At 62.4% G+C, this 16,949-nt stretch overlaps 1 protein-coding gene across 1 annotated transcript; it reads left to right on the top strand.

Annotated features, from left to right (window-relative positions):
• Nucleotides 1-2,873: 2,873 nt before the first annotated feature.
• On the top strand, nucleotides 2,874-6,736 carry CRYBB1 (crystallin beta B1). Its single transcript, XM_059827746.1, has 5 exons — nucleotides 2,874-3,014; nucleotides 3,943-4,061; nucleotides 5,868-6,000; nucleotides 6,133-6,275; nucleotides 6,556-6,736. The coding sequence occupies exons 1-5, from the start codon at nucleotides 2,874-2,876 to the stop codon at nucleotides 6,734-6,736; spliced, it is 717 nt and encodes a 238-aa protein (XP_059683729.1).
• Nucleotides 6,737-16,949: the final 10,213 nt, after the last annotated feature.

Below are 16,949 nucleotides of genomic sequence, written 5' to 3'. Positions count from 1 at the left end.
CACCCACGGTGCCACTCAGCACCGGGCAGGGGACGCAGCAGTGGGAGCTCCGTGTGCAGCAGGACTAACCAGGGCGGAACAGACCCCTCGCCCTGGGCATGTCCCCCTGCCTGTGCCTGCCGGGGCCAAGCTGGGTCAGCTCCAGCCATCCGCACCCGCGGTGAGGCTTGGGCACCTCTTCGTTGTGTTTGAGCTGTGCATCCCACGTGCCCCTCCGCGCTGGGGCAGGACGGTGCAGCGAGGGGATGGTGCAGGACAGGACGGTGCAGCAAGAGGCTTTCCAAAGCGCCTGCAGCTAGAGGCCGGGATGCTCAGTGGGGAGGGCAGAGACCCTGTGTCCGTGGGGCTCAGGAACCACCGAGGACAGACCCCTGCTGTCAGCCCTTCCACTGCACTGTCTCAGGGAAAAACACCGACTGCCGAGTCCTCAAATTAACAGCTAAAGCAGCGTGGAGCAGCTGTCAGGAGCAGAGCTCAGACCTTCTGAGCGCGGTTTTCCAATGTTCAAGTCTAAAGGTGCTGGGAGGGAAAGCGGAGCCAGGAGCAGGGCAGCAGAAGCTGGGGGGTGGCTGAGATGCCCAGGAGGCACAGGTGACGCAGCGTGGTTAAAAAACCTACCCTGGCTCTGAGAGGAAGAGAATGCAGCTTAAAATAGAAATCTGTCTAGCAAACATGAAAATAAATGCAAATTGAAAGCCATGAATCATAAAAAGCTGCCCAGTGGTCAAGGTGAGAGACCAGACTGCAGGGAGCGCCCAGGGGAAACGGGGCAGCAGCACCCGCACCCGGCCATGCCTGCGGTGCAGCACAGCCTGCCATAAAACCGCTGGAAAAGAAGAAGGGAATAAATGCTTTTTGTTTGGGATTTTGGGCAACAGCCCAGAGGTGCAGCCAGATCCCACTGCTGCCAGCTGACACTTCACACTCGAGGAGAATGGAAGATGTTGGCAAAACTAAGGGCTCTGAGCTTTCTGAAGGTGAAACCTTGGGTGATGTTATTGCTGCTGGTGATGAAGAGCCAGCCCAGGAGTGCTGGTGCTGGGTGCTGTGGGAGGCTGGGGGTGTTGGAAAGGATCGGGAGGAAACAAGTGTGCAGGTACTTACACAATCAACAGGATCACAGCGGGCAAACAGAGAGAGCAGCTGATCGGAAGCTCGGTGGGAGTCAGGGGAGGGCCCCCCCAGGGTGCCTCCCACTGCGGAGAGTGGCCGTGGGGTGCAGGAGACGCGGCACCACAGGCTGAGCCACCGCAGGGATCGGTGCCCAGCGTGTCCCCTGCCAGCCACCCCACAGCCCCCTCCGCCTGCGTCAGTCAGAGGCAGCACTGATGCACTGAAACCCCACGTGGGATTTGGTACCGTGCAGTGTGGTGATGGCAAAGCTAGGGATGGTATAGAATGAGCAGAGCATAGGTTAAATGGGGTAAAAACTAGCTAACGTCCACGCCAGTGGATGCAGTGAGCAGGGACATCCTCAAAGGAGAACACCATTTTCAGGGACTGAGATGGTTTGGAAAGTGTCAGCTTCGATTACATGTCATTTGGAAAAAAAAAACAACTCTTGAAGCATTTCAAAACACTTCGGTCTTGCACCCTGGCATCTTCAGGGCAGTGCACTCAGGCGTTTGCGGGCATGGAGCGATGTTTAAACAAGAGATTTAGTGTTTAGAGCAAAGACATGAGCACAGTGCAGCCATGGGGCTGGGCATCATGCAGCCACGGGGCACGGGGCTGGTGCACCCTCCCAGGCTGCAGCAGCACTGGAGCTGGGTGCCCGTGCGGGTCTGGCACCAGGGGCGGTGGGCAGGGGAGGGCGGTGGGCAGGGGAGGGCGGCGTGCCAGCGCCGGCCGGGCCACGCGAGGGCTATATATGCCCTGCCGGGGTGGCCGCACACGGGGCAGCGGGTGCCGCCGCGCGCTGCAAAGTGGCACGGTCAGGTCTTCTGTTGTGCCACGGGCACAAAGGAAAGTGCTGGGTTCAGCGGCTGGGCATGGGGCCGGGGAGAGGCTTCCAGCTCGCCCAGCGCTTTGCAGGATGTGATGACTGGGCGGCCGCGCAGACACTGATGAGCTGGCAGTTCCTTTGTGTGCCCGCCTGGGGGTCTGCCCTTGCCAGGCTATAAAGTGGGGGCCTCACTGCACCCCAAAACACAAGCCCGCTCACTCCAACAAGAAGCAGCAGCTGCCCAGGTAAGAGGACAAAGTCCCCAGGCACCAGTCTGCAGCCGGACCCGAGGGGGGGAGAGGGAAATGCAGGGTCTCAGCCGTGACCACCGCTGTGGCCACCATGTCCGGGAGCACCCCGATGCTCAGTATCCCTCTGCCCTCTGCTCCCCCCGCAGCCGCTGGTGACACCCACCTGTGGGGCCACCTGCAGGGTGTCCACTGGAGGACTTCATGCAAACTGGGCTGTCCCCTTCCCACGCCCTCACACACTGCCTCGGTGCCCAGCCAGGCTCCCAGGCACACCCTGTGCGGCCCCAGCACCCGGTGCAGTGCCGGGCCCCAGCCCGGCTGGGGACAGCAGGGAGCGGCTGGGCACCGGTGTTCGGGACTGCCCTGGGCACCCCTGCAGTGGTGGGACCATGCTCAGGGCTCTCTTGACCACAGAAGGAGAGTGTGGGCAGCTGGGACCTCCCGCGGTCCTCCTGGTGAAGACAGGACCCTGCTGACTGTGCCTGCCTGGAGAACCTCCCGGCAGCTCCTCTCCCGGCCCCAGCCGCCCACCCCGTTGCTGAGCCCCCCATCCCAATGCAACTGTCCCCGGGGCAGAGCGAGGGCGGGTGGTGGGGGCTCATGGCCATGCATCCCCTCTAACCTACTGCTGGTATCTCTGCCTGGTGCCCTGTCCCAGACTTCAGCCCAACACTGCGATGTCTGAGACCATAAAACCCGCTGCTCCCAGCCAAGCTGCGGAGGAGAAGGAGAAGGCGGCCCCAGCGCCAACTCCATCCTTTGACCCTGCTCCCATCGCAAACAGCAAGGGCGAGGAGCCCTCCACAGAAGCCTTCAGGGTAAGCCCTGCTGCTCCCCAAACGCAGGGACGCGGTCCAGGGGTGAGGGACGGTGTCAGCATCTCTGGGGCAGTCAGTCAGCAGAAGGAGATCGCAGGCATCCCAGGGGGAAGGACCCTTCTCCGAGAGCAGGAGGAGAGCGCAGACGATGCTGTCCCTCCCTGCTGTGTCCCTCCTGGGCAGCAGCTTTCTAGGTGCAGGATTTGGGCAGCTGCTTGCAGGGCGGCTGCGGGAGGGATGCTCCGGGTACCCCTTGGCTGGGACAGCTTGTTGGGGACCACAGGCTTTGGAAATGCTCTCCCCCGGGTCATGGCATCAGGGCTGGGTGCTGCCACCCGCTCCCTCTGGTTGCCCTCTGCATGCGGGGGTCCTGCAGTGCTGCAGGGGGGTGGAGGAGGAGGAGGAGGAGGCTGTGGGTGACAGAGCCAGCACCGAAACACCATGGTGACGCTGGGGCAGCGTGCCACTGAGGTGCTGCAGCAGGGCTGGGGACAAGGAGCGAGCGATGAGAGGGCTCCAGCAACACTTCTGCACATGCCAGGCAGCGAAGGCCACAGCACGGATGCAGCTCCCGGAAAAGCAGCTCCTTCCCAGCCCGGCTAGGGCCCAATGTGGGCACCAGCACAGGGACATGCGGCTTTGCAGCAGCAAAACCGGGGGCAGGATGAGGCCGTCTTGGTGCAGGGGTGGCTGTCATGGGGGGACCTTCCTGTGCTCAGCCCGTGTTGGGACACGGCTACTCATGCGCAGAGCCTAGCTCAGCTTGCCCAGGCATCAGACCTGAAAAACTGCAGGAAACATTGGAGAGCCGAGGGGGACGCGTGGGACAGTGGGCTCCCATGTGCGGGGTCTGTGCAGGGACACGCAGCGCCGCCCTGTCCTCCCTGAGCGTGCCTGTCCCCATCCGACGCTTTCCCTCTGCCCCCAGATCATCGTCTTCGACCAGGAGAACTTCCAGGGCAGGCAGATGGAGTTCACCAGCGAGTGCCTGAACCTGGCGGACCGCGGCTTCGACCGGGTACGCAGCGTCATTGTCACCTCTGGACCGTAAGTGACCCCAGCCACGGAGGGGACTGTGTCCCTGGGGATGACCTGGGGCGGTGGGGCTGCGGTCCTGGGGAGCAGCCCCGGGCGCAGCATGACGTGCGGGGGCATTTCCCTGCAGCCCGGGCAGAGAGCGGTGCAGGGCCAGCGCAGGAGCAGAGCTGCGGACCCCCGGTCTCCTTCGAGGAGGGCAGGAGGGCCCGGGCAGGTGGGGAGGCTGCCAGGGCCAACTGTAAAGCAAAGGGCACTAGAGGCAAAGCCGAAGGCCAAGGAAAGGTCTCCACCAGAGCTGCTACCTGAAGCTGTCCATGAAACGCAAGAGACCTGTAGATTTTAGGGAAGCCAAGGTGAAATGAAGCGGGTGCCTTGGACCAGGCGCCTTGGACCGGGCCGGTGGCCAGGGCCAACGCAGAGACAAGGCTGGAGCGGGCAGGGGAAGGCAGGCAGGCAGCACCGCACGCCTGCCCGCGCCCAGGCAGCTGAGCAGCCATAAAGGCACTGGGAAGGTCTGAAAGCCATGGGAACAGTCGACACAGGCAGGGACAAAAACCATCACCAAACTAGATGATAACTGCACAGACAGATGATCTTTGTGTTGAAAGGGCATCTCACCGCGGCCATGACTGGCTGGAAACGCCGTGCCCGGGAAGGCGCCTTGGCAGCAGCAGCGGGACAGCCGTGGGGGGGGGGACTGGCAGTGCTGCAAGGAGGATGCACGGGACACGGCTTGCCTTGACAGCAGCCTTAAGGGACCGGGCAAGGTGACCTGTGATCACCTTCTATGACACCACGTTGCACCGATGACAACTTTTTTATTAGGAACCCAGAATATCCAACTCTTCTCAACATGAAAGGGGGATGGAGCAGCCCCAAAGCAGCTCAGGTGTGATGCCTGGGAAGCTGCACTAGGTATAGAAAGGGTGAAACTTGGAGAATAGAGTATTTAAGTGCCATTGGGGTCCTAAATCCTCAGAGTCTTCTTAAGAGTCACTGGTGAGACTCTGTGCCCAAGAATTTACCTAGGGAAAGACAAAAGCAAAATCAACCAAGCTCAGCCTTAGAAGTCAGTGTAAGGTCACACTGCCTGTGGTACTCGAACATGCCTCCTGCCATTAGGAAAATACCTGTTGGCATCTGCAGAAACAGCCCCGTTCTGCAGGGAAATGGGAAGCAGCAAATGCAGGGCTGTTCTGGTGTCGAGGGCTTTTGGAGCCCTGAGCCTGTGACATTCACAGCACAGCAGCACCTCGCGGCATTGTTAAAGAGGTGACATTGCAGCTGAATAAGCCCTGAGCACCCGCAGCCTGGTAATGGGACGAATGCCAGAGCTGGCCGAAGCTGGTGCAACGAAGCGTGCAAGCGCGCCAGGGTTAGACAGCCTCGGCAGCCCTGGCCTGGCATCAGTGTTGCAAGAGGGAAACAGTCAAAGTCCCAAGATAACGCACGGACGAGTCTCTGGTGCGCAGTGTGCAGGGCTCGCCAGCTGCCTCGGGGTCCCGCGGCTCCCCGGGCTGAGGAAGGGGAGCACTGTGAGCATGCTGGTGTCTGCTGCAGGCCTTGGACGCATGCACCAGCAAGCACTCAGCTGAGAGCCTGCGGGCTCAGTGCTTCATGGCAGCTGCCGGCTCTGCGCATGCTGTAGTGCCTGTGCTCCGAGAAAGGTGGGAGCAGGATGGTGGGGCCAGTCCTGATACCCGCAGCCTTTCTGGGTGCTGGGAGCCCGGCTCTGGCACCCCGCAGGCTGCCAGAGCAGGAGAGGAGCTGCTGGGTGGCATCTGACCTGCTGTCTTGTCCTACCGCTCTTCCCAGCTGGGTGGCCTACGAGCAGGCCAACATGCGCGGGGAGATGTTCATCCTGGAGAAGGGCGAGTACCCTCGCTGGGACACCTGGTCTAGCAGCTACCGGAGCGACTGCTTCATGTCCATGCGTCCCATCAAAATGGTGAGTGGTCCAGGAGCAGAAAGCACCCAGCAGGATCTGGCCAGGGCCGGATCCGTGCTGCTCGATGCCTCGCCGCAGCTAGCTCTGGGGCTTCGCCCACACGACCCAGCTCCTTCCCTCTGTCTTCCCCAGGAGGCTGAGGACCACAAAATCTCCCTGTACGAGTCTGCTGACTTCAAGGGCAACAAGATGGAAATCCAGGAGGATGACGTGCCCAGCCTCTGGGCTTACGGCTTCCGCGACCGCGTGGGCAGCGTGCAGGTGCCCAGTGGAACGTAAGCTGGGCCGCGGCGGCGGCTGCCTCCTGCCAGGCTCCCCGTCCTCCCCTGCACCCCGGCTCGCTGCCCGCTGATCCCGAGCACCCGCACGGGGCTCTCAGGCAGCCAGAAAGTGCCGCATGGCTGTTTTCGGTGGTGTAGCCCATCACCCAGGGGGTTGCACCCAGCGCACGGGAGGCAGGGGGCTCTGCCAGCTTCCCAAGAGCGTGCCGGCCATGTCACTGCTGCCTGCAGTGGCCAACGCCGCTCAGGTGCCCTCTGTTTGCTTTCCCTGCAGCTGGGTCGGGTACCAGTACCCTGGCTACAGAGGCTACCAGTACCTCTTTGAGACCGGAGACTTCCGACACTGGAACGAGTGGTCTGCCTTCCAGCCCCAGATCCAGTCCATCCGCCGCATCCGGGACATGCAGTGGGACCAGAAGGGCACCTTCATCGCCCCCGACGCGCCCTCCGACTGAGCGTGCCGCCCGCTAGCTACGAGTCCCGGGCCCCGTGGGGCACCCCCGCCTCCCCTCGCGCTCGCCTGCTCAGCACTTTCCTTGTACATTGCACATTCCCTGGATGTACTCTACCTTGTGAGGCAAATTAAAAAACCAGAAGACTAGAGCTGCTCTGGAGCCTGCGGCGCACGAGCGCGGCCGTGGGACGCGCTGCGTTGGCCCTGCGTTTCCGCCCTGCTCCAGGCCGGGCGTGCGGGGGACGAGGCGAGGGCGGTTTTCCCGGGGGAATCGCTCTCAGGCAGGACCCCCGCGCTGGGGCTGCGGCGGGAACACGGGAACGGGGGTGGCCGGAGGCTCCTCGGCCTGGCCCGGCCAGCCGGGGCGGCTCGGGGCGCCCCGGGGGCGGCTGCAGCACAGGGGGGTCCCCGACTCCCTCCGTGCCTGCGGGGCGGGGGGCAGCGGGGGCTCCCGGGCCGCGCTGGCGGGCGGGCGAGCGGCCGCGCGGCCGCGTTCCCCGGCGGGTCGATCACTAACGGCGGCAAGGGCGGCCCAGCCGCGACCGCCTCCCCGCCGCGGCCCGTCCCCGCGGGCCTCGCTGCCCCTGCCCAGCCCCATACACCTTCGGGGGCGGCTTCCCGCGCTCCCGCCTCGCTAAGGGCGGCCGCGAGGGCGGCGGCGCTGCCGGGCACGGCGCGAGCGGCTCCCGCGGCTCGCGGGGCCCGGGGGCGGTCGGTGCCGGGGCGGGCAGCGCGCGCGCCGCAGCTCCCCCGCCCCGGGGCGCGGCGGGGAGCGGGGCCGCGTCCCGGCGCCGGCACGGGCTGCCGCGTGCTGCCCGCGGGGGGCACGCGCGCCCCCGCTCCCCACCCCGGTGCGGGCACGCGCGTGTCGCGTGACATCCCGCTCCCCCCCGCCCCGCTTCGCCGCCGCCCGCGCGCGCCCGGTGCCGCCCGCCGGCCACGGAGCGCATGCGCAGTGGGGCGGCGCGGGGATCCCGGCCCTTCGTGCGCGTGACGTCGCCGCGTCTCGCGCCGCTCCGGGCCGGCGGCGGCGGCCCCGGTGAGTGGAGGGGGGGTCGGCTCGGCTCGGCACGGCACGGCACGGCACGGCACGGCGGGGCCGCCAGCGCCGCCCGGCACCGGCCTCGGCACGGTGCCCCCCCCCCCGTGGTGCCTCCCCGTGGCGGCGCCGGCCGGCAGGTGACAGCGGCGGGTCCGCGCGGCGGGCGGTGGGAGCGCGGCGGGCAGCGCTCGGCGCAAGGTGCGCGGCGAGCGGCGCGCGGTGCAGAGCGGACGGTGCGCGGAGCGGCGTGGGATGGTCGGTGCGTGGGGGATGCGGGGCGCTCGGTGCACGGAGCGGCGCAGGCTGCGTACCGTGCAGCGCACGGCGTGCGGAGGGTAGTGCGTGGTGCAGAGCAGGCGGTGCAGGGCGCAGGGTGCTCGGCGCAGGGTGCTCGGCGCAGGGTGCTCAGTGCAGGGTGCTCAGCACAGGGCGCAGGGTGCTCAGCACAGGGTGCTCGGCGCAGGATGCAGGATGCTCGGCGCAGGGCGCAGGGTGCTCGGCGCAGGATGCTCGGCACAGGGTGCTCAGCACAGGACGCAGGGTGCTCAGTGCAGGGTGCTCAGCGCAGGGTGCTCGGCGCAGGATGCAGGATGCTTGGTGCTCGGCACAGGGTGCTCAGCACAGGGCGCAGGGTGCTCGGCGCAGGGTGCTTGGCGCAGGGTGCTTGGCGCAGGGTGCAGGATGCTCGGCGCAGGGCGCAGGGTGCTCGGCGCAGGGTGCTCAGCACAGGGCGCAGGGTGCTCAGTTCAGGGTGCTCGGGGCAGGGTGCTCGGGGCAGGGTGCTCAGCGCAGGGCGCTGGGTGCTCAGCGCAGGGTGCTCAGCACAGGGCACAGGGTGCTCAGCGCAGGGTGCTCAGCACAGTGTGCTCCGTGTACCTTTTTTCCCCTCGTTCCTGCCTTCCGACATGCTCCCCTCGCTCCCGGTCTCCCCGGCACCCCTTTGGGAGCCCAGCACCGGGCTGTGCCCTCCATCACCCCTGCGTCACCGCACAGGACGGTACTGTGGGGACTGGACTCGGGCACGGCACCCGTCAGGAGGCACCGGTGGGCCGGGGCTGTCTGGGCACCCGGGGCTGAGCCCGGGGCTCAGGGCTGCCCTCCTCTGCTGGGGCGAGCGTGGCAGCCTGCGTCGCGGTGGCCGGGGCAAGCGAGTGCTCAGTGAGAGGCTGCGCCCGCGGGTCTCACTTGGCGTTAACCTCAACTTTTGGGACAAAAGGTTTGGGAGCAGCTGAGGGGTCTGGGCGGCTGCAGCTTCTGCTGGGCGGCCACGGGGTGCGGGTCCCTTGCAGGGGGGTTGCAGAAAGGCTCCCGCGCAGCTGCGTTGGTGCCCCGCAGCCCACCCAAACATGGATGCTCTCCCTTCTGTGCCTGTCTGTCACCAGGTCGCTGCCCTGCGGTGCTGCGTGGTAGGGATGCGAGATCCACGCTGTTTCTGTAGCAAGCTCCAGTTCCTTGGGACTCGTGGCCAGAGTCGCAGTCCCTGGTGCCACTGGCAGCGTGTTCCCACTGCCGGCAGCATGAGCTGGGCCGCGATCTTCCCCGGGAAGGGTATGGTTTGCATTGCGCGGGCCTTTGTTCTGTCCCTCAATGTGTCTGTTTGCATGCTCGGTCTCTGTCCAAAAAACATCTCGCAGCTTGAAACCCCTTCACACGTCTTCCCCTGCAAGTCAGAGCCCGGCCCCGCCAGCTGCTTGTACTTAATACCCGGGCGGTGGGTCCCCCCTTCGCACGGCTGCGCTGCTCTCTCACGCTCGGGTACCGAGCAAGGGTGAGCGGGGAGATTAAAATTATTTGTGCTAACGGGCTTCCAAATTTGATGTTGCTTTTCTGGGAATGCTGCAGCGTGCTCGTGGGGAGCTTGTCAAGTGCCAACGCAGGTTCAAATGTTTCCTCTCCGAGCGGGGTTTTGTAACGGCACGCCTGACTGCAGCTTGTGCTTGGTGGCTGCCTGCATGTGGCCATCAGCAGGAACAGACGTGCTGTGCTGCCCGCAGAGAGAGCCGAGGGTCTGCAGGGTGCTCACGCAGCGGGGGAGCCCCTGAAATTGGGGGGTGATTTCCTTCGTAACTGCCCCACAGTCTGCGCACGAACCCGTGGGGGTGGAGTTCGAGGAGGGGGCTGGTGGATCTTGCTGGTGCGCCGACGAACGCCGTCCCGGCAGCCTGGTGTTTCAGCCCAGAGCGCTGGGCTTTCTCCATTCCTGCGAGTTGCCACTGTACCTGCGCGTGCGCTCGGGGGGCAATGCCGCTCGCCGGGGGAGCAGCGGCTGACTGCTGCCCGCGGCTCCACATTTCCCAGAAGACTGGAGCATCGCTGCTAGGACCCAGCCTGAGAGCCAGTTTCCATGCCTCGATACTTGGTGGCATGTCTGCTGAGATGGGGCAGCCTCCACCGTAATCCGGGTCCCCTCTGCCAAGCTGAAAGCCCCTCGCCTGGGGCGAGCAGCCCCGTGTCCTGCGGCAGCGGCTGAGCCAAGCACGGTGCCACACGGGTCCTTCCCAGCATTGCTCGGAGCCAGTGCTGCAGCCAGCGGTGAGGGGAATTGCTGCACGGGGGATACGGGCAGGGTTGTGCCCTCCACGCTGGCGAGATGCCCCAGGCTGGGGGCACGGAGGCGGGAGCTGCCGTGGGGTCTCTCCGGGATGTGGTTCGCTGGTGTGCTCACCAGAAGGATGGGCAGGCTCGTGCTGCTGCCGTTCTCTGCCTGTAGGTTTTAAAAACCATGTTAGTAATTTCTGTCGCTATTTTAGGAAGATACTTCCAAAGGCAGTTTGCATTACAGATACGCTGCGCCTTCAGGGGATGTGCGGGATGGCAGGAGTGCTATCAAATGCGGTGACTATGAGAACATTTTTGGAGAGAGAAAACAAACACCCAGCAGGTGGTTTTATTTGGCACTGTACAGATGCGTCTTCTGATGAATTTGTGATGCGCTTAGGAAGCCTCAGCCTCGTGCCTCAGCAAAGCACATTTCACTTTGGATTTTGCAGCCCTCCGAGCGCAGGCAGCGAGCGTGCGGGCCGGCAGGAGAAGCTTGCCTTGTCCTCTGCCTGCTTTGTTTCATACTATTTTGCAAGCCTTTCGTCTGTGCAGTTCTCCTAAACCCCTGTCTGCCTCCAGCAATGCAGGGATTCTCCTCAAAGAAGTCCTGTCTAATGGTGAACGATGCTTTTTTCCCCCCTTTTCATTCCCAGTCCATCCTTTTGTGCTGGCTTCGCAGTGAGGGTGCAGGCAGGAGCGTGGGCTGGCAATGCTGCGTGGGGCTGGCCCTGCCCGTAGGAGCCGTGCAGCGTGCGGCAGGTCCTGCCGAGGAGCCGCCCGGAGCCCCCTCGCCGGGTCTGTGAACAAGAACTGCTGATAGCAGCAGAGGGTTTGCTCAATCCGCAGCACTCGGAAGTTAAGCAAGCGGCTGGTTCCCATCGTGCGTTCCTGGGCGGGCGACCCCAAACTGAGACCGGGGAATCCGCAAGTGGCTGTGGCATCGAAGTGCTTCTCCATGGAGAAATGACTGCCGGCTCGTCGGCTCCGGAGCCGCTGCAATCGCAGACCGCTGTAGTGGGGCAGGGAGAGGCAGCTGGGGTTTTTCCAGTGCTCCTGTTCCTGCTCGGTTCTGGGGGTGGGTCCTACAGCGTGAGCGGCTGTTTCTGGCAGTGGCTGTGCTGGGACACGCTGTAAGGGGGGTGGGAGAGCACCCGTCCCCCCTCCCGCTACCCTGGGCAGCTGTGCTCACAGCTTCCCGCGGGCCAGCGCAGCTGCAGAGGTGGCACGTGGAGGAAGGACAGCACGCAGAGGAAGGACGGCACGCAGAGGCAGCCCTCGGTGACCCAGCCTTTGCAGATCTAAGTGGCAGCAGAGGACCCAGGGCTCACAGCTGGGCTTTGAAGGCAGGAACCAAGCCGTCAAGCGCTCGGATGTGCTCTTCAGGGTAATTTGTCTCAGGGGTCAGCCATGCCACACACAAAGCAGCACGTCTCGGAAGGACCCCTTTCCTTTCTTCCATCCACAGTTTCGCAATAGAGCTTCTCTTGCGCCGGGGCTTGGTGGGAGGTTGTTGCACGTCCTCGCTGGGCGCTGTGCAGGCACACGGGCTTTGCCATATCGAGTGGGAGGCCACGTATTCACACGCTGCTGAAGTCGGTGCTGGGCAGCGCTCTGTGCCCATCCCAAAATTACTGGCTTTGTGAAAATGCCAAACACTCTCCCTTGTGGCAGCCAATGCACTGAGCCCGGCTGGGCCGCGGTGGAGATCCCAGGGCCGGTCTGTGCTCAGGACCATGTACCCGCAGGGCTGCACCGCACCGGGAGCCGCAGGAAACGGGGGAGGGATGAGCAGAGAGGGGCTGCAGGGAGATGGGTACAGCAGCGTTTCCTCCTTACCTCGCTGCCCACCGGGTGTGCAGCGTGTCCCTCTGTCCGCGTTACTCTCTCCTCAGCCAGCGCCTTCAGCTCTGGAGACGCCTGGTGTTGCTGCATGGGGAAATAAAATATTTTGATTTTGTTTCTTAAGCAAATTTGAGGTTTTGGGGTTTCTCTTGCAGAAACAACCTTTTATTTGCAAATCCTGGTCTTTGGGCCTGCAAGAATGGAGCTTGTTGAGACTTACGGTTTGGCACACGGATTTGGAAAATAGTTTTTTGAAGATACTTAGTATTTTTTCTAGCAGTTCCTCTGACTTCTTTTTCTCCCTGTTGTATGGCGGGCTCTGACCGCCCACGTTCGCATGGGGAATCTTTGTTCAGTTTTGGGAGGGAAGAGTCATGTTTGCACCAGCCTGGTGAGTTAACGCGGAGGCTGCAAACTCCGGCTCCCCTCACCCTGCAGCGCTCCCTGTGCCCCTCTCCAGTGGGGTTCCCCGGGACCGACCCTGGGCCAGGGGTGGGAGTTGGAGGGACCCCGGTCAGAGGTGCGGGGAGGAGCGGGGGAACAGCTCCGTGCTTCCCAAGAGCCCCCTCACCCAGCTCTGGGGGGGGAGCGGGACAACGGGGCCGCTGGTCAGGGTACAAGGGCAGCGAGCGTGGGACTGTGTGTGTCTGTCACCATTCCTACAGCGGCACTTGCTCTGGCTTTGCCTTTGTCCCCCTGAGGCAACGACTGCAGAGTAATTAAGAAAAGGTAAAGCTCTGTGAATTGGAGCCGAGGGTTGATTAAAAGTCAGAAGCATCCCTTGGAAGCACAGAGCTCCTGTCCCGTTTCAGCGCAAGCGCTTCCAAAGTGAAGACCAAGCCGATCTGCTGGGTGGCCCCATCCGTCGCTGGGGGTCACAGACACCCCTCCTGCTCCGGCGCCCGTCCCTCGCAGCCCGCTGCACAGGGTGGCGGGTGGGTCTCCCTTCCCCACCTGTATCCCCTCACTCGGCTCAGTCCTGCCAGCAGCAGCTGCGCCTCCTGATCCTGCTCCTTGAGCCAAGGGGGGACGTGGTGAGCCCCTTCCCTCCTGGCTTTGCCGGAGCTTTGCTGGGATGCGGTGGGAACAGTGCCAGGTCGCTGGGGTGGGTACCTCCATCACCGCCTTCTGCCAGCAGCTTTCACTTCAGGCGTTTCATAATTAATAAACCAGTTTGAGAGAAAGGCTGTTGCCTTACGGAGAGGTTGGCAGAAGTGGATACTGTGGTTTCCGTCGCTGGACCATAAAATGCCATTGCTGTGCTTGGAATGAGAGGCGGGCAGAGTGAAGATGCTGTAAACTGGTGGGATTTTTATTATTTTGGGAACATTGTAGCATTGAGCAGGATAATAAAATGTTTTTCTAATCATAACAGCCTTGAGGCAATAAACAAACAGTACATTTGTGCTGTGAAATGTCTGTCGATTCTTTGTTGATGTGATTTAAAGCCTGTTAAAGCAGGCTGGCGTGCTGTGCATGCATCCCTGGGCAGGCTCTCCAGGGATGGTGTGCCGGGGTGCTCGGCTGGGAACGCGCTGCGTGGCTCGGGGCTTCCATGTCGCAGGCTTTTCTGAGTGAGGAAGCCGGCGTTTGAAGCTGGTGCGTGCTGCCTTAGTCCTGGGGCATCAGATTCTGCTAGGTTATTTTTCTAGGTACTCAGCAGCGAGAATAAATTCTCCCGTGTCCCCCCTCGGGAGGAGGGCTTTGGGAGAGAAACAGTCTTTTGTGAAACCCCCTTGTCCCCGCAGGTCCAAGCCAGCGACCTCCGGGCTGCAGGAACGTGGCAGTTGTGGTGGTGCCAGGGAGCGGGAGCTGCGCTGCGGTGGTGGGCTGTGCCGCCGGACCCTCGTGCCCAGCCGCTGGGGTGGCCTCAGCAGCTGAGCAGAGCTGCCAGAGCAACAGCGGGCGCCTTTTGCAGTGGAAGGCGAAGAGGGGATGTTCGGGAGCCGGCGTCGTTGCGGGGACTCTGGCTGGTGCATTGCACTGAGAGCACTCAACTGAAAGGAAACGGGGCAGGACCTACGAGTGCGGCAGTGTCGGCGTGCCCTGCGGCTGTTGTGGAGGTGAGCTGAGCCGGTTGGGTGCTAAGATGGCAGCTTAAACACCCTCCTTGTGGTTTGGGTGCTAAGATGTGTGCTTAAACGCTCATTCTTGCAGTCTTCTGACTATTTCTTCCAGTTTTACTTGGGATGATGTCGGCGGTGCAAATGCAAACCACGGTGCAGTTTGTTCTATTTGGGGATTGTCAAAGGGACACATAACCCTGAAGTGCTCTAAAAGCCGTGTATTTTTACTGGGATTGGCTTCTGATTCCTGTAGACGCGCCTGGGTTTGTGGCCTGCAGTGCATCTTCAGCTTTACTAAGCAAAAGCTGTTCCGCTGTCCATGTTGCTGTTCTCACCACTTGGTGGCCTGAAAGCAACTTCTTTTTTTTTTTTTTTTGAGCACTGTAGGTGCCGTTCAACAGCTTAATTTCATGCAGGTAGAAGCGGGCTCTTCTCTCACCGCCCAGAGCCTCAGGCTGCTGCTCACCTCCGGCACAGGTTTGTACAAAGCTCCTGTTCCGCTGCGAGCGGCAGCAGTATCGATTGGGGTGGGCAGCAAACCGCAGCGTAGGTTGGACCCTGCTCCCGCGGGCTGGCCGTCCCCACGGGGATCGATCCTCGCTGCGCTGGGGGCGGCCGAGCACGAGCCATGGGTTGTGCAATGGGGCTGACGCCGCGCTTGGGTGAACCTCAGCCTCTGCCGTCACCTCGGCTGCCTCCGTGGGCATGCAGCAGCAGGCAGAGATTGGTGCTTGCTCCGTGCTCGCTGCTTCCCAGGACCGCTCATTGACCTCTTGGTGAATGGTTTAAAATTCGTTGATCAGCTTTCGCTCGGGCTGCTTTGAAACTGGGATGGAGAAACACCCCATGTGTCTGTGTGCCAGCAGCCCATCCCTTCCCGCTCCTTGCCCTCAGCTGCCGGCAGCTCTTCCCGGCTTTCCTCTCCCGGGGCTCATTTGACCCCTCTCCTGTTTGCTGCTGCCTCCTCAGGACGTGAGCATCTCTGTCCTGCTAAGGGAGGTGCCTTGGAGTCATCGGGCGTTTTGAAACACGCGTCGCGAGTTGCCGCATCGCGAGTTGCCGCCCGGAGAGCCCAGGAGAAGCACGTCTGCCTTCGGCGGCGACAGCGCTTCTGGGCGCGTCCTTTGTCTGAGCTGGGGTTGGGACGGCAGCGGTCGCCTCCAGGCAAGCTGTGTTTATTTTTGTGTTGCGTGCCGTGTGTGAATTAACTGGAGACTATCAATTAAGTAATTAAATTTTGCTGATTTGTAAAGATGTGAGCTAGATACGTTAGGATATTTCTTGCTGACCACAGCTTCTGCTGCTGTTCTGCCACAAGGACATCTGCAGTTCCTCATCCTTTTATTAAGCACCAATGATTTGAGCTAAAATTTTCCAGGCCACACCTATGTCTTTTGGGGAAGTTGCAGTTAATAGCAATCATTTCTGGGAATGGTTTAAAGAAAAACGCGTTTTTTGATGGTATTGAGCTTCTCGTAGAAACTGGGTTTGTTGTTTGTTTGTAACACTTTGCTGCTTTAAAAAAATGGACTTGAGACATTGCTTCATCACTACAGATGGTGCACGGCTCCCTCGCTCCGGCAGCCCCGGCTGCACTGAAACCGCGCTGTGTCAGCACGCGGGGCTGCTCTCCGGCAGTGGTGGTGGTTTGCCCGTTTCACAGCAGCAGGTGAAGGAGGACGTGGAGGCTGCAGTCAGTTGGTGCTCACTGTTGGTCCTCGCTCAGCTGCGGCGTCCGCCCGGCCAGCACAGCAGCCGCACAGTGGCACGCTGCACAGCCCCGTGCTGCGGTGGGAGGCATCAGGAAGGAAGTCTGCAAGCGCGTGTGTGTCTCTGTGTCTGTCTGTGTGTGCACGGGCAAAAGCCGGAGCCGTTTCCGGAGCAGGGTGTCTTGGGGCTGGGCTGTTAAACCACCACCGCTCCATGCACCAGATCACTTGTGGCACTGCAGAAGTGCATCCAGGGATGCAGCTGCTGCTCCACGGACCTGCAGCCTTGTCCGGACCTGAAATCCCGTGGTTGATGGAGGCCAGGCCAGGGTCGAGCACAAAGCCTTGTAGGGAAGGAGGGCGATGTTTGGACTGTGGATAAGCTCTTGTAGAGTTCATGTTGGGTGGAGTTTCCCTCTGGTTTCTGATTAGTGCTAAAGTGGAGGGGCCGCGTGACGTTCAATGGCAGCTGGGCAGGAGAGGAGGAGACTCTTGGGTGCCTGGAATAACAATTAGTATCCGTACTTGAAATGTTCTCAAAAACATCCTCCGAGGCTAGGACGCCATCATGCATCAAGGGGGAGCTGGCTGCGGAAAGGGCCCGGCTGCAGCGGCCCTGCAACAAGCCGCTGGTCCCGTGCACATGCTGTGAGCCTCGGAGCAAAGTGCCATCCTGCCTGCCCGCTGGGTCCTGACCCCTCGGGGTGCTCCACTGCAGCACAGTCCCCGGACGGTGGCTTTGCTTGGAAACCTGCAGCCCTGCTGGGACAGGTCCCCTCTGCCGCTGCCTTCCCGTGCCTGGAGGAGCATGTTCTGCAGGGACACTGCTGCTGCACTGCCGGCGGGACGCGGGCAGGACCCCTGCACCGGCGTTCTGTCACTGGGATGCTCTGTGCTTGCAGGACAGCTTCAGCCAAGGCAGTGTGGGCGACTGCTGGGCTCCCCAGGATGGGTGCAGTACTCGTGGTCGCGGGTGTCGTATCCTTGTGGGATACCTGGTGTTTGGGCCGACGT

Source organism: Gavia stellata, chromosome 21 (assembly GCF_030936135.1).
Source record: "Gavia stellata isolate bGavSte3 chromosome 21, bGavSte3.hap2, whole genome shotgun sequence".
NCBI classification, from domain to species: Eukaryota; Metazoa; Chordata; class Aves; order Gaviiformes; family Gaviidae; genus Gavia; species Gavia stellata.
The sequence above is the reverse complement of the archived record's forward strand: the minus strand, read 5'-3'. Positions and strand labels throughout refer to the sequence as shown.